The 16,208-nt window shown below is 41.9% G+C and overlaps 1 protein-coding gene across 1 annotated transcript in view; it reads left to right on the top strand.

Moving 5' to 3' along the window:
• The window catches only part of kcnn1a (potassium intermediate/small conductance calcium-activated channel, subfamily N, member 1a), a 77,653-nt gene that overhangs the window by 57,010 nt on the left and 4,435 nt on the right, over positions 1 to 16,208 (top strand). Inside the window, 4 exon segments of the mRNA XM_056293282.1 lie at positions 9,822 to 9,963; positions 10,261 to 10,371; positions 10,700 to 10,827; positions 13,797 to 13,866. Of these exon segments, the coding sequence (XP_056149257.1) occupies positions 9,822 to 9,963; positions 10,261 to 10,371; positions 10,700 to 10,827; positions 13,797 to 13,866 (451 nt within the window).

The following is a 16,208-nucleotide window of genomic DNA, read 5'->3' as shown; positions in this document are numbered from 1 at the left end:
CCCGGATGTTCCGAGATTGACGTCTATGCAGATCACGGTAACGATTTTTAGTGTTCAGTAAAGCTAACGTTAATGGCTTTTGCAAATGACTAGCCAGTGTGTAGCTAACAAGCTTCAAACCGGCTGCATTCATCAGCTGGGGTCAGAAACCGCAGCCTTGGTTCGAAGCTGCTGTTGAAACCAGGGGATATCCCTACAATGCTGCCTGACGCACAAGTTTTTAGAATATGTATGTTTTCAATATGTCATATTATTGATTAATAGTGCCATAAAAAGTAGCACTGAGTAAAGGTTTGGGTGCCATTGCTGTCTGAGCAGCATCTCACAACTGGTCATTCAAAATACTGAATTGGTGTGATTCGACGGACAGTTCGCCGTGCTAGATGGTAATAAAAAGTGTGCTATGTGTTGCCTTGTAAAATCGTGCGCAGCTGTATGACCAGGGAAGTAGTGGAATATCATGGGAACGCCCACTCCGCGGCGTGAGGTCTCGATGCCGTTTCAGCATACAACTCCAAAATTATAGTTAACCTTTTTAAAAATAAAAAAATGGTCCTATACCTTTGATATCACTATAATTTTTTACATTAAAATTTTAGGGGATTTCAAATTTCGGTTGGACTTTAAGGCCCGTCTGTATGATGAGACATATCTTGGGAGTGCTGGTGCTGCCGCTTCTGCATATACCACTCTCTCCTACTCACTGGTTTAGATTCAACCATGAAGGAGTCTAGTTTTCCTAAATGCGTGAAAAAGACAGTTTACGCCGAGTTTAGTTTCCCACAACAAATCGAAAAGACCTAGTTATCTGACGTCTTATCAAAAACTGGGAATTTCATCTGGATCATGCTAAAATCAAAAAACAGCAAATACTTGACACCACTCTGTCTTAATCCTTTGATAGTGTCTATTTGGGGATAGAAAACTGGAGTGGATGATTAGACGAGAAACCCAGAATCTCTAATGAGGTCGAGCTAGATTGGTTTATGGTTTTCTCAGCACACAAACACATGAATACATATATACACACACACAAACATGCACACAGAAATGCGAGCTAACCACACTCATTGCTATAAAGGGGCTAAGCAATGCATGCCCATACTCCGTCTTTTGATTTCAGTTCAAGAATAACATGTGTTTGTATGTGTGTGAGTGTGTGTTTATTTGTGTGTTTGTGTATGTGTGTGTTATTGTGATTGTATATGTATGTGTGTGTTTATTTCTTTGATTGTGCGTATGTATTGTTTTAGTGTGTGTATGTGAGTACGTGTGAGTTTGTGTTACTGTGGTTGTGTGTATGGGTGCTTGTGTGCATGCATGTACGTATGCTTGCCCAGGTGCTCACATGCCTATGCGGGTGTACTTTGGTGTGACTGTCTCTACACGTCTGTGTGTCAGAGTTCTGCATATGTATGTGTGTGTTTGTGTGTAAATGTGTGCACACGTGTTTGCACGTGTGTGTGCGCGTTTATAATGTTATGTTGTACTTTCTATTTCCCCACTACGCTGCTCCATAGGGATACCATGTGAGTCCTCGTTCTCTAGCCGTGACAAAAAAAACAAACAAACCAAAAAACCCAACTTGTCATTCTGCATCGAGCTGGCGCCACTGCTGCCCTGAGCGGGGTTGGGTTGGGGGTGGGTGGTAGTGGGAGAAGGGGCAGCATCCCACCCCCCCAGCCCAAAACAATAAACCTACGATCCTTTCCAAACTCCGTATGGTAAAGGAGGATTAGGCTGTTTCTCCCTGTAGTTGGCATGAATGTGGCACCGACCTGATAACTCCGAGTTGTGTTCACAAGACCTATCCAGGTTGTTAGTAACTTAGGAGCAAGGGGGGGGTAAGCTTTAAGCAGCACTTTGAAGCAAGCGTCTCTTTCTTTCTTGACTGTCTTGTGCCAGATCAGTGAAGGGGTAGAGGAGGAGGAGGAAAAGGAGGGGAGGGGGTTTGTGCTAAAATGGAGCAGCTCCTTCAAGTCACCTTCACAAGTGCGCCAGAGGGCAATTTGTCTTTTTTTTTTTCCTTATGCAATTGTTATAGATCCATGTTGCACTAACTCCTATTAGAATCCATTCCAAAGACGTGTCGAGGAGCAAAGAGCCTTTTAGTTCCTTGTGTTCACACACATTACCATCCCATTATATGTCTCCCCTCGCAGAATTAATTAAACAACTTTGTAACGGTCTTTTAGAGACTTTTGTCGCTTCTGCCCCCCCCCCCCCAGATGATTCATTCTGATCTAGGAATTAGGACAGTATCTCCTCTGCTGTATGGAGTTACATACTGATAAAATCATCCTGGAGCATGCAAAGAGAGAATAAATGTCAGGTCATTTTGTGTAGCACACGACTGTTAATGTCAAATTTGATCTCAGTTTTGAACGTTCTCACTGTCTAGAACAGCATGATTTGTATTGACCACTATATATAATGAGTAAGCGTTAATGCATTCCTGCGCTAGGGAGGTGAACAGTGAGCGTGGGTGTCGCTTTCCATTCTTCCACACTGCCTAAAATGGAGTCACTCTTGGAGTAGGAGGAGGAGTTTGTTTTTCGGCCGATGCGGTGTCTCCAATTTAAGTTTCCATCCATGGATTGAATGCTCTCACCCCCCCCCCCCACACACACACACACCCATCCTGGCCTCAGTAAACATTGAAACAGCATGGGAGTTTTCATGTTTACCGCTCAATGTCATCACTCCCAAAAGGAAAAACTGAGCTGAATTATTGTTATTACCATTTTTTTTTTCAAAAGAGGCGCTTGTTTCCCAAAGTGCTGTGTGTGTTTCCTAAGTGTATCCTCTGCTACACATACGCGCTGGCACACTGTCAAGTATGCTCCTGAGCCAATCAAAGGGCCGTACGGTGTGAGATTGGATGAGCATGGAGTCTGTCTGGAAAACGCCTAGATGGGGGGAATGAAAGACACACCACTGGGGAGAAAGGGAGGGATGGAGAGGTGGAGGAAGGGTGGATTCGGTAGGACTGTCAGAGGTTACAGCAGAGGTCTTTAACACTGGTCACATGACCCTGTTCCTTCCTCTCTTCAAGTAGCCTATCTCCAAAGCCAACCTACCTCAAATAAGCTTCTTAGCTTAACTCGTTTGGCCTCTCCCTCGCTGCCATCAGGCTCCTCACCTCTCTTTCCTACTCCAGATTGACCCTTTGCAGATCTCCTACTATTGAACCCATCTAATATAGCATGCTTTGCAGTACTTCCCAATCTCTCCACATGACTTATTGCCCAGTCCCTTCCTTTTTCCATTATAAGGAGGCCTAATCCAGCCTGAACTCACTTAAACACTTGCATGCATGCCTTGCTTGCCTCCCTGGTCCTCACCCTAACTCTCTCTTTAACTCATCTAGTTCTCTCTCTCTTTCTCTCTATGGCTTTCTAACTCTCATCTGTTACTCTGAAACAAAGCTCTTGTTTATTTGGGTGGGTTTTTTTTACAAGTCAGTGTGAGGCTGCTGTTTCTCATCTGCCTCCAGTGAAGCCTGTCGGCCACCTAACAGTCGGGTTTTTGGAAAGTTCAGCCATCTCACTGCATAATGCCGGGTTACTTGGCTTGACCTACTAGTTAACTACACCGACTCCCAGCGTCTGGCATACAGACCCAGGGTGCGTCATTGCTAAGCTATTAGATACAAATGCTGCTAGCCGAAAGTACCCTGTCTGACTCATCTAACCTGAGATATACCAATACAAGTTGAACGTTCCCACACCGATGACAAGTGAGCTTTGGTTGAAATATCCAGGCATGCTTTGTTTTTTTACAACTTTACTGCCATTCACAATTTTTGAGATGAATCATGCAGTTCAAGCTGTGCACACTCTTTAGTCAAGTGTTGATAGGTACTGTAGAGGCAAACAGGGAAACGACTGTGACTTTGCGCCAACTCAAGAGGCTTGTCTGAACTGTTGACACAGCGAAGCGAGAGTTGTTTTAAGCCTTTCACAAATTCCCTTTGAAATGACATACGTGTTGCATTACATCTGATTTACCGACAACTCTAAGGAAGCTGTCAGTGAGTGGATTCCTTATATTTTGATGACTCAAGTTCTGATAGCAATCCTGTGTTGTTGTGTGACTATGTGTACTTTCTTCTTCATGCACAGCGACAGAGGCATTCTAATGGCCAAAGCAGCATACAGTGCAAACAAGGCATGATCTTTTTTAACAGTGAAAGGAATCATCCAACATGTCATCTGCATCGCCATGACCTCAGAAAGCATTTGTCTTTGTGACAGTGCGCAGAGGGAGTATTTTAAAGAAAGTTCTTTCAAATGTCGTTCTTCTGAAAAGCTGAATGTTTTCTATTCAGCAGCTGCATTAATGCACAAGACACTTGAGCCACGTTGCAATGCTCAATGTCAACCATGATTATTTTGTCTTTTTCTTTTTCTTTTTTTTGGCCCAGTGGTGGGGTGCGCTGTTAAAAGAAAGCGATGTGAACGACAGATAATAGTGGCGAGTGAAGTGCTGTAGATGGTTAATGGTTTAATTTGGTGTTTACAGACTCTAGATTAAAATTTCACACATGACTTCCACAAAGTGCATCGTTTCAATATATCGATAAGCCACACTGAGTGTTTTAAACACCCGTCAGAGATCTCAGAAATCTGGCCTTTGAATAGCAGACACTTTTGTCTGTGATTAATGCACGCACCTCACGGAGACACTCGTCAGCGCTACTTACAGCTCACTGATACCTCCAGACGAGGTGCAGAGACACGACGAGATGACCTTTACGTCAATTTTATGTCGCAGGGTGAATTACACTTAAGGCGCGGGAGAGTCTTACCACGGCCCGCAGAGCTAAGGCTATTTTTACTCGAATGTCAGGCTTCATGAGCCTTTTGCTCTCCCTTTCATTAGATAATAAAGGGAATATATGGCGCCGAAGGGCAGATGTAACAGTGCAGATTGAGATAAATCTATAGTAGATAGATCTATAATTACAGCACACAGATGCAGGTGCATTTCTAGCTGAATCAGATTTTTTACCCTAATGTGATGTGATGTGATGTCACTTCACACTATCTGCACATGTTTCCAAAAGAAAATCAAGCAGAAATTTATTCTGTATTTTAACAATTGGGTTCAGGTCAGTTCGAATTACATTGAAATTAATATCAAAATTTGGGCGTTGTCAGGTGTGGCGCGATAGACTTGACCAGGATTGCTTTTGCATGCTCTATATTAAAGTACTGAAAGTCAGTTTTAGCAAGTTTGCCTGGTGTGTGAGAAAACCTGAATGGAATTACATTAACTGCATCAAAACACTTTTAATTGGGTTAAGCCCTCAGTCCCACTTGAGACACTAGCCTGTAGCTTAATTGCTCCGCTTTTCATGATTTCGCCAGCAAACGGAGGTTTTGAGAGATACTCTCTTCTAACAGTGCAACAGCCCCAGTGTTTCTTTTGTCCTGCAAACATGTCGCTGCTCCTACGTGCTTTGCATTTTGGCTGTACTGTAAAAACCCTATTAGGTTTGTGTTTCCTTCTTTTTTTTTTAATTTGGTCATCATCATTTTCAGTTTAATCCTATCTGCTCATGTTCACTGCAGCAAGCACCCTCCCTAAGGAGCATCCCAACATATCTGTCCCCCAGTAATCTTAGCCAGCGCTGTTTTTTTGTTTGTTTTTTTTTCAATGCGAAAGCAAAATACAGCTAATGTAGGGAAAGTGCCGTTTTTGCTTTGGTCATGCACAGACGTGAGCTAGATAATGTTATGATCCATCTTTTTAGTCTGACACCCTACATATGGAGCTATAGTTTGCCTCACTGGGGTGGTTGATGAGCTCATAAAAGAGGAAGCAGAAACCATGACATGATCTGTTGTGCAGCATTTTCCTCGTGAAATTTGAATTTTGGATTTGCATCAGGTTTGCATGCATGTGTGAGCTCGTATTACATGATACAGAGTGATTATTTTCTGCTGGAGGTGTGTTTCCCTATGAACACATGAGCCAGTGGTGTTTGTGTGATGAGATCTTCTCTGGAAGCTTCCACATCACAGCCCTAGATTTTAGTGTTGTGACCATTTCCTTTGGAACTGACAGCTTTTAAATTAATGAGGAGATTTGTCCCTGAAAGCAATATTCACAATTTAAATTAAGCTTAATCTAAAAGGGAAATGTATTGAGAAAAACCATTTAAGTTAGCAACCACTCCTTATATAACTGTATACTATAAAGTAAACAGTTCGTATTTATCCATGTTTCTGAAATACTGAGTAGTGAGCCTGAGCTGACAGTCATTCCTCCAAATGTAAATATAGCATCTAGGATTTACACCCTTCAAAAGTTTTGGATGGAATTTGTGTGTGTGTGTGTGTGTGTGTGTGTGTGTGTGTGTGTGTGTGTGTGTGTGTGTGTGTGTGTGTGTGTGTGTGTGTGTGTGTGTGTGTGTGTATGTGTGTGAGAGAGAGAGAGAGAGAGAGAGAGAGAGAGAGAGAGAGAGAGAGAGAGAGAGAGAGAGAGAGAGAGAGAGAGAGAGAGAGAGAGAGAGAGAGAGAGAGAGAGAGAGAGAGAGAGAGCAAAAGAAAGTGGGAGAACAGCAGAGAAGGAAACAGTTAAGAAAGCGAAAGAAAAGAGAGTAAGAAAGAGAGAAGAGACTTGATTTAATGTCATTTGTGTTCCTCTCTCTTGCTGTACAGATCATGAATTGTCAGCTGTTGCCACTGTATGTCCCCAGGACCTATGGTCTGCCTCTTGCATGAGCTCAACCCCATTTAGAAGTGTGGGGGATAAGACACAGCCAAGGTTAAAATATTGGGACGAGTTTAAGAGGCCAAATACACAGCCCCCACAGACTTACCGTCATACAAATGGATTTGCTGCGGTCCTTTACAATCGGTGACCTAACAGCAAGGGCCCATTAACTCAGAAGTCTCCCCCTCCCAGGATGACCAGATGATACTGGGTTTGAACAAATTTCATGCATCATGTATAGGATCCCATGTTTCATGCCAGATTCTGGTTTATGTTCTGGTTTGTGTTAAGCTGATACTTTTGCAAGGCTGTTTGTTCCGTTCGCGGTGCGAACCTCAGAGAGAAGTACCTTTTTACCCATGCGAAACACTCCCTAAATTGAGCTGTACTCCCTCCTCTAACTCTCATCCTACCCTCTTGTATCTGCTAAAAGCCCTCAGAGCCCTCAGAGCTAAGTCGGGCTTAAGTTTTTCCTGCCCGTGTAGTTTTTTTTATTTTTATTTTCTTACACAGTACAGGGCAAAAAGTTTGGTTTTTTTCTGCAATCTAGTGAGCGATCTCACAAAAACGACACAAGTGTGAAGAAAGACCTCGTCGTTTTATGGGCCCTCGCCGTGGAGTATCTCTCAGGGGGAGAATTGAAAAGGGGTGGGAGACAACCGTGTAATCTAGACAATCCCCCTCTTGTCCCGGACTAGGTTTAAAGTGGTGCCAGCTCTTCTCCATGCTCTTCTAAAACTTTACACAGTATATTGAGAGCTTCAAAATGCCGTTGATTAGTTCCCCGGTCTCTGTCTCTGTTTCCCTATCGATGTTGACCTTGAAAAAAAAAATTGTCACATGCCCCTTTTCAAGGAAACATGTTTTGAGTAAACATTTGCTCCAAAGTTATTGCAGTAGGGCGGAAGATATAGTCCGAGGAGACGTTCTGTAGAAAATAACTTTCAAGTTCAGATCAGTGATTTTTTTCCCCACCATGCTTATTCAATAGGGAATATTGGGGACGGAGAGGAGCCCATGGTATCACACTATAAAGGCATTGTGCGTTAAAAGACACAGCGCTAGAGATTTGTGTCAAGCCTTACCCCAGTCTGCAAGGCATGGCTCACTTCTCTGCCCTCTTTGATGACAAGTTGAATGAGATTCATTTATTAGTCACGTGTAATTACAATATTTAGCCAGCTGATGAAGTTTACCCCCCCCGGCAGCTATCAAAGGGCTAGTGGTGAAGTGTTGGGATGCAGGTAAAAGAGACAGAGGTGTCAAATTCACTGAGCGTCTCCTTCTGTTACTCATCCAATCCTACCCCACCGTTTACAAACGAAAGCCTGTCCGAGAAGACGTACAGCCCCTTTCCACTTGGCAATATTTGTCAGAGATGCTTTTCATCTCTTAATGGACCAGAGGATTTTCCCATCGCTCCCCCGCTCTCAATATACTGGCTTTTCAGCATGCAGGATGCAGACATCTTTTCTATTTCTGCATGGTATTGTACTGACTATTTTGTACTGACTGCTGCTCTGCATGCCATTTGAAAGGCTTGAATCCCACAAACTACACTTTTTTTGTCATTCAAAGGGAAAAAAGTTGCTACGGTTTCCCCCCCCCCCCCCCCAATTTTGAGCATGAGTAGACACACAAGAGCAGGAGTTCTTCACCGCTAAAGGCATGGTTAGTTCATTTATGATATTCGACAACAGTGAACTGTCTTGGAGGAGAAGGAGGAGTGGGCATTAAAAAAAAACAACAACAACAACAACAACAACTATCTGTTTTGCCTTTTTGTGAAGGGAAACCTTAAGAGGTTCATGCTCTGGTCCCAAGGGGCTCCAAATTGTGCTAATGCACTAATTAGAGGTGGTTGTGCTGACCATTCAGACTCCCCATGCTGGGTCCCTACTGGGTAATTTCAAGTCATTAACAATTCATGACTGGCATTAGCCAGAATCCCCAGAGATGAGCTTTTGTAAGAAAGACAAATCGTTGGTACCCAAATTCGACTCCATTTGCCATTTCCGTCAGTGTTCTTTTCTTAATATGGATGTTAGCGAGATGCTGTCTCATGCTGCTTGAATTAATTATATTTGTCTAAGTCCAAACTGAAGTTTTATTTGATCTCCTCCTAGACAGCCCACTGAAAAGAGACAAGGTAAATAAACTTGAGCGAGGCTGGGTGGACAAGGCAGGTTTGCCTCTGCGATTGACTTTGTCATGCTGCTATGACATCATCATCGCTGATTTTTTTTTTGTTTACAGTGTTTTAATAGACGTATAAGTGTGTGCAATGTGGAATTTTGGGCCTTTGCTTTTTTAGGTAGTGTACGCTCTTTGGAGGAAGTTTTGCTGCAACTGTGACAAAAACAGGCGTGGGTTTTTGTTTTTGTTTTTTGCAGCGACACAGTATGTGCATTTTTGGATGAATTGATATTACATTTGTTTGGTGGTCATATTCAGAACCAGTTACAGTCCACAACACTTTCTTTATCTGGTAAGTCGTAGCTACATTTGTAGCCGTAACTCCATGTAATTCCAATCATGTTTTCAAAAACTATAATGTACAGAAACAGTAAGTAAATTGGCTTCATGCACATTTTAAAAATAATCCTTTACATCATTCATCTTTCATACTGGTAGAAGTTTATGGACAAACACTGGAACGGACATTGATGATCAATGTTTTGCTCTCAGTTCAGAATTTTTTGAAAATATCAGCTACAGTTTACATTTCTTTTTGCTGCCGACATGTCATTTTAATTCTAATACCCCAAAAATGAGGGTCTCCATTAAAATTGCAGAAAAATGGCTGAAAAATAAAAACAAAGGGAGACGGGAACATATGATAGCATCCTTAACAAAAAACATGTTTTTTTTTGTTACATTTCTAGATTGTGTGCCGTGAAGGCATGACAAAACAGGTCCAAGACCCTGCGCCAGCTTTTCTTTCTTGTCTTCTATCCTTACTACCTGTACTTCCTCACCTACCACCCCTGCTGGCTCATACACAACCACTCCATCCAACGGCATGCTCAGGTTCCACTACTGGTGTTCAGTTTCACTGATTGGGCATCTCTCGCTTCTTCTTATCTTCGTTGCCTCAGGTATCATGACAAACAGGAAGTGACCAGTAACTTCCTGGGAGCCATGTGGCTCATCTCGATTACCTTCCTCTCCATTGGCTATGGAGATATGGTACCTCACACGTACTGTGGGAAAGGCGTGTGTTTGCTGACAGGGATCATGGTAGGTTCACTCCCCTTTCATTCAGAAATATGTTTGAAAGACATTGTCTGGGGACAGAAGGACTGTTTGGTTTTAGTGCTGTAGGACGCCAGATTAATCATTTATATTTTACCAGTGGTACAACAGTAAGTACCACAGCAACAGATTTAAACATAGCACATACACTTCTACATACGCACAAACTATCAGTACATCTTATTGTGTTCACATCCCTTTTCATGTGTTAATGTCATTGTGAGATCGTAAAGTCAAAACCAAGAGAACTATTCCGATTAAGACCAAATCTTTGTGCATTAGGGTGCAGGGTGCACTGCACTGGTTGTTGCAGTGGTGGCCAGGAAGCTCGAGTTGACCAAGGCTGAGAAGCATGTCCACAACTTCATGATGGACACGCAACTCTGCAAACGAGTAAGTCATGTCTGATGCTATACATGTATGTGTATGGCTGCACAGCTGGATTGTTGTTATTTTCAGTTGGTTGGCATCATCTCATTATACTGCCAGAGCTACATGTGCAACTTTCACCTCTAATTCTTAGAATCACATTTTGCCGGTAATGTAGGGGAATGTTAAACCTTGTGTTAAAGTTGTCTTGCCAGAGGATAATGAATGTTAATTGCTTGGTCCCCCATCCTGATTGTTATGCTGTTGTAATGTGTTAGACCAGCATTAGAGTCTGTTAACAAATACTGTGCAAACGGTGACTTTTTGTTGTCTTTCTGTCATTTCACAACAGGTAAAGAACACAGCTGCCAATGTACTCAGGGAAACATGGCTCATCTACAAACACACCAAGTTGGTCAAGAAGATCGATCATGCCAAGGTGCGGAAACACCAGCGCAAGTTTCTACAAGCCATTCACCAGTAAGTATTTCTTTGCACTCATTTTATGAAACGCAGTATGTGATGAGAAGTTTGACAGAAATACTGTACACTGTGGACCATCGAGGTGGATCACTCAGCAAGCCAAACACTACCACTATAGCCAGGCTATAGAGAAGTATTTCTATATTCTAAGATGTTCGATTTATGTTATCGTCTTTAACGTCGGTTTTATAGCGTGGTGATTTAGTTACATTGGTTTAAAACTACTAGCCCTTGTAAAAATGTCCTCACCTTGTTTGCCAGTTTTCATGACTGTTACTATAAGCTCACATGCACGCACATACACACATAGACTTATACACACACACACACATGGCATCCCTCAGCTGCTGCTCCTCTCTCTGCCCTCCCAATATATTTCACTATCTTGCTTGGTTCTCTATTGCTTCAGTCTCTCTCTCTCTCTCTGTCTGTCTCTCTCTCTCTCTCTCTCTCTCTCTCTCTCTCTGTCTCTCTCTCTCTCTCTGTCTCTCTCATCTTGCTCACACACGTTTTCCAACACACACACACATGCACCGACAATGCTGTCAGTCTAAACTACAATGTACTGTAAATGGTCCCTCCTCTTCCCCTCCCTGCCCTCCTCCGACCCCCTTTACCCCGTGCTTACAGTGAGAAGTGTTGATAGTTTGACTTGTTTTGTGAATGTCGTGAGGTTAAAACTCTGTACTGTGTTCTGTCTTTGTTTCGCTCTATCACTGCAGAGCTCAGAAGTAAGTTGAGTCTTCTATGTATCCTCTCCTTCTCCTTCTGTTTCCTCAACATTCTACCGCCCCCGCCATGTCTGCATTTGACACGCATGAATATTTCCAAACAAAACAGCAGCAAACAAACAAACAAAACAAAAAACAAACAAAATGTTTGTTTTAAGAAATGCTGGATGCCCGGATGTTTTTTTTTGTGTTTATTTCAGTGTTCCAGTGTTCCATTTACCCCCATACCCCCACCCCCACACCCGCCCCATCTCTTGAATGGAATGACCCAAAAACAAGCATCAACATTTTACCACCGGTGTCGGTAGTGGTGGGTTGGTTGTCTGGAGCGAACGTGTGTGAGAGACGCATCTTGCACAGAATGAGCTTTGGGCTTGTTGGCCTGGCCAGCAGTTCATATTCATCTATGGCGTTGCCATGTACTGTAAAATGTTGCTCATGATTAATATAGCTCCTCTGAGGGCTATATTAACGTGCACTGACAGAACTCATCTTCTACACTTGATGATGTTGTGATGGTATAAACATATATATACATATACGTACGCACACGCGCACTATGTACACTCACATACAACCACAGGATCTAGCACAAAGGTTAAAATATTGCTTTTTTTATTATACAATTTGGGTTTGAGTTTTTTTTTCCCCATTATTTATATTTTAATTTAAATTACCGCATATTCTTGTCAGAAAAAAAGGACAGGAGTTCTCATACGATACTGATATTACAAAAGATGGCTGCACAGCACCAAACTCTGGCCTATTAGAAATAAGAACCATCTGAGTGTTTTTTTAGCGTTGAGGTTGCTTTCTAGTTTTAATATGAAACCCTTTTATAAAGACCTGTTCTCCCAGCAGCCCCAAGGCATATAGCCTCACTAACAGATAAATGTGAGCCGAAAATTATTTCCCACAGAGATAGAGCCATAAGCTAGCATGCCCCTCTCTGCAATGATCCTCTGATTTGCACATGAATGAATGCCCTTGAATGTCGCCCTGTCTCCTAATTTGCCGAATGGGGAGATTCTTCCTCGCTCACAACCAGGCTGTGGTTGCGTGATGCCACCATTAACAATGACACATTATGCACATCATAAATGAAAACAGCTCTTATGATGGAATAACATATGATTATAGAGAATGAGATGTAATATTGCGCAAAACATGCCCAGTCTAATATGGAGCAAGTTAGTTGAAATGTATGTTTTTGTGTGTTTAGCGGTCCTAATAGACGGCTTATGTCTGGCAAGCATCCTCTTTTATGGCATGCACCTACACAGACACCCATCGAAACACACACACACCGAAACCAAAACACAGGTATATGCGCAAAGTCACAACATATTTCATTGCAAGTGTACTGTCACCCACAGTCACTGCACGCTTACTGAATGACTACTGTGTATATCTAATGGCTTACTACTGAGTTGTTTGTACCACTGAGAGAAGGCATGTCATATTACTGTTTTTTCATTTTTTCTTTCTCAATTTGTTTTCAGTGGGAAGGGATTGGTTGTGTTGATTTCAAACACAGGTTTTGTTAGCGTTGCATGGAAGCATATTGTATTCTTTCAGGAAAGAGAACAGCATTTTTCCTCTTAAAAATTAGACACTTTATTGAAAAAAAAATGGGTTCTCATGGAGATTTTCAATCTAACATGATCCTTGTCAGTATCAAGTTTTTTTATAATCAATCGAGTGTGCAAACTCTCTTTATTGCAAGAAAACAATCATTTTGATTAAAAAAAACATCTCTTTATTTTATTGCAAGTGATAAAGCCTTTTTTTTTATTGTTTTACTTTGTATTTCGGAATGAATGTAGTATGCTTCCGTGATTTTGCATGTTTTGGTTGGACTTGCATTGACCAAGACTGGGAATGCTTGTTTATATATACATATCTATATCTGTAGCCATACATCTATTATGCATGTGGGCTGCTCTCTCTCTCTCTCCTCAGTATCACTGGTAAAACAGCTGACAAAATGTGTGTTATTCTCCCTCCTTCTCCCTCTCTCTTCCCAATTGCTCCCTTTTGCCCCCCCCCCCCCCCCATAAACCCAAACAAACCTCCTCCTGGCCTCCTACTGCTCACATCCTCCATCCATCCATCCTCCTCCTGTCTTTTCTCTTGTCATTCCTCCATCTCCTCCTCCACGCTGTCCTTCTGTCTTTTATGTACTACTTGTCTTTTCTCCTCTTCCCCATCGAACGTACCTGTGCCTCCATCCAGACTGCGCAGTGTGAAGATGGAGCAGAGGAAACTCAACGACCAGGCCAACACCTTGGTCGACCTGGCAAAGGTGAACAAGATGTTTATGCTGTTTTACGGATGAGGGATGAGGCCATGGAGAGGTGGTTGACAAAATACGAATGTAAATAAATGTTCGACCACGGGTATATATATTTTTTTATTTGACCTCCGTGCAATCATGGAGTAAACACACTTATCTTAAAGGTATACTAAGCAAGATTCTGGCCTACAATCCTGTTACTAGGTCCTTAAGATGTGGGGCAAACATGAACTTTCAATCAGTTCAATTTTAATTGAGTTTGGTGGGGGGGGGGCGTCTTTTAGGATGATAGAGTAGCTTCTCCCCTATTGCCCCTGCCACCTTTCATTTATTCTCAACCATATTTTGTTATGTCAAGTCAGGTTTATTTCCATAGCCCTGAATCTCAGTAATCGTGTCAGAGGGCTTTACATTAACACAGTGAAAAACAGGTAGATACAGTAAATGACAATGAATGACACCCTCTATTCTTAGATCCTCAATTCAGCAATGGGCACATAATGCCAGACGAATGTCTATAACCCATGAACACAACAAAATAAAACATTCAGCAGGGATGTTTTATTTGCAAATGACAAATATTGGGGTTTTTTTACAGCCTTATCCATAACTGGTTCAATTGTCTCAAGACCTGTGTGGGAGTGGTCTGATCCTTATTAATATTCATGAGCCAGCCTTTGTGTGACAAGTACATGTTGGCAGTAAAGGTGGGCGGGGTTTCATATTTTTGATGATTTGTCTGATAGGTTGCATGTAAATAAGCATGTCTGATGACATCATGAGTAGCAGAAACAAAGATCTGCTGTGAGAAGTTTAAACAGAGGGAGCTCTTTTAAAAAGAGAAAACCAGAAAAACTGAATTATACCCTATAATGTTGTCAGTAGAAAGACAGTAAAAAAAAAACCTGTATGATGACTAAAGTAATATGTGATGTTAGAAAATATTAGTATTTCAGTTTCAGTCCAACTTTAGATATGCATCAAGCTGAATCGTAGGTGTGTTTCTGGTGGTTCCCTAAATGGCAACACTCGTAATATCGTAACCGACCTGGGTCCCAGAACGAGACTAAATCTGCTTACTTTGGATCTTGGGCTGGAAAAGTTGGAATAATATCCCCAAATATGGTATCTGATTGCAAGAGGGTGACTGCTATCAATCAAACCCTGCAGTAGCCTGGGTCACTGGCCCTCTGCGCACAGCGGGGTTGACCGCCCGGAGCAGAACAGAGGGGTTCAAAGGCAGGCAGGAGGCTGCTGCTTCATTTGAAGTGGATGGCAATTGTACTCCAGCTGCCTGCTTTAAAAGGTCCTAACGCTGCCTCCTTTAATGTGTGTTTACTTGTCCTTCCCCCGCTTGCTGGTCAGATCCCTCTGTGTACTTCCTACAGCAGTTCAACTCCAGGCGTCTTCTCATGTCTGTTTTCGGATCGCTGTAGAGAGCCACCCCTTTCAGTCCTGCTTTTTATAGTGTATACACACCGATGGGTCAATGATTTGAAGATCTGCTATGCAATCAAGATATTAAGAGTTTAGCCTGATGATACATTTAATTGGTTTGTGTAGAAAAAATTGAAGTGGAGTAATCTCTCAAAGCCGGAAAACTGAAAAAGTGAAAGTAAGGCATTGCCAAAGTTGCTTAAAACAAAGTTTTCCGCTGATTATCAGTCTCAATTTAATTTGATGCTTCTGTATGACTAACATTATATTGCTATATAATGATTTCAAATCCTTGTCTTGGAGTTAAATTGCCCGCAAAAGTTGATGAAAGGATTTACAGCACACAGGTTGAATACATAGCCACAATTAGAGATACATTACCTCAATTTTTTGTATCTTGCAAAGACCTGTTTCTCCAAAACACTGCTATATCTCTCACTCCTCTCTTCAAAACAAATGCACGAACTACCAGAGGGTGAATGTAGATCTTTGCAACAAGAGGCAATGCTTGTGCAAAATGTTCTTCTTCCCTGAAACACAAACGCTTTTGTCCGCTAGGGTGAGCAAAGTCAAGGAAAGTCCAAAACTCTTCATAACAGTTTCAAATAGCAGATTTTCACACTTTATTCATCAAGTTGTAGTCATTTGTAAACAGTGAGTCATACCAATGTGTTGAGCAGGTCTGTGAGGCCGAACATACTCTATCCCCCCATTTGGAGTCACCTGATGTAACAGCGCAACTATTATTTAATCCTCATATCAATGTTAGGTCAAAAAATAAACACGCAAATGTTAGCAAGGTCAAAACTAAGAAATCAACTCATCTCTGAAATCAATTAATGTTTCGCACATAGCCTACAGTACATATGTGTATACTTACATGGCTATACATACTAACAGATACAGTAGACATA

The sequence above is a fragment of the Lampris incognitus genome, chromosome 14 (assembly GCF_029633865.1).
Source record: "Lampris incognitus isolate fLamInc1 chromosome 14, fLamInc1.hap2, whole genome shotgun sequence".
NCBI classification, from domain to species: Eukaryota; Metazoa; Chordata; class Actinopteri; order Lampriformes; family Lampridae; genus Lampris; species Lampris incognitus.
Note: the sequence above shows the minus strand (reverse complement) of the source record. Positions and strands in the feature narration are given on the sequence as shown.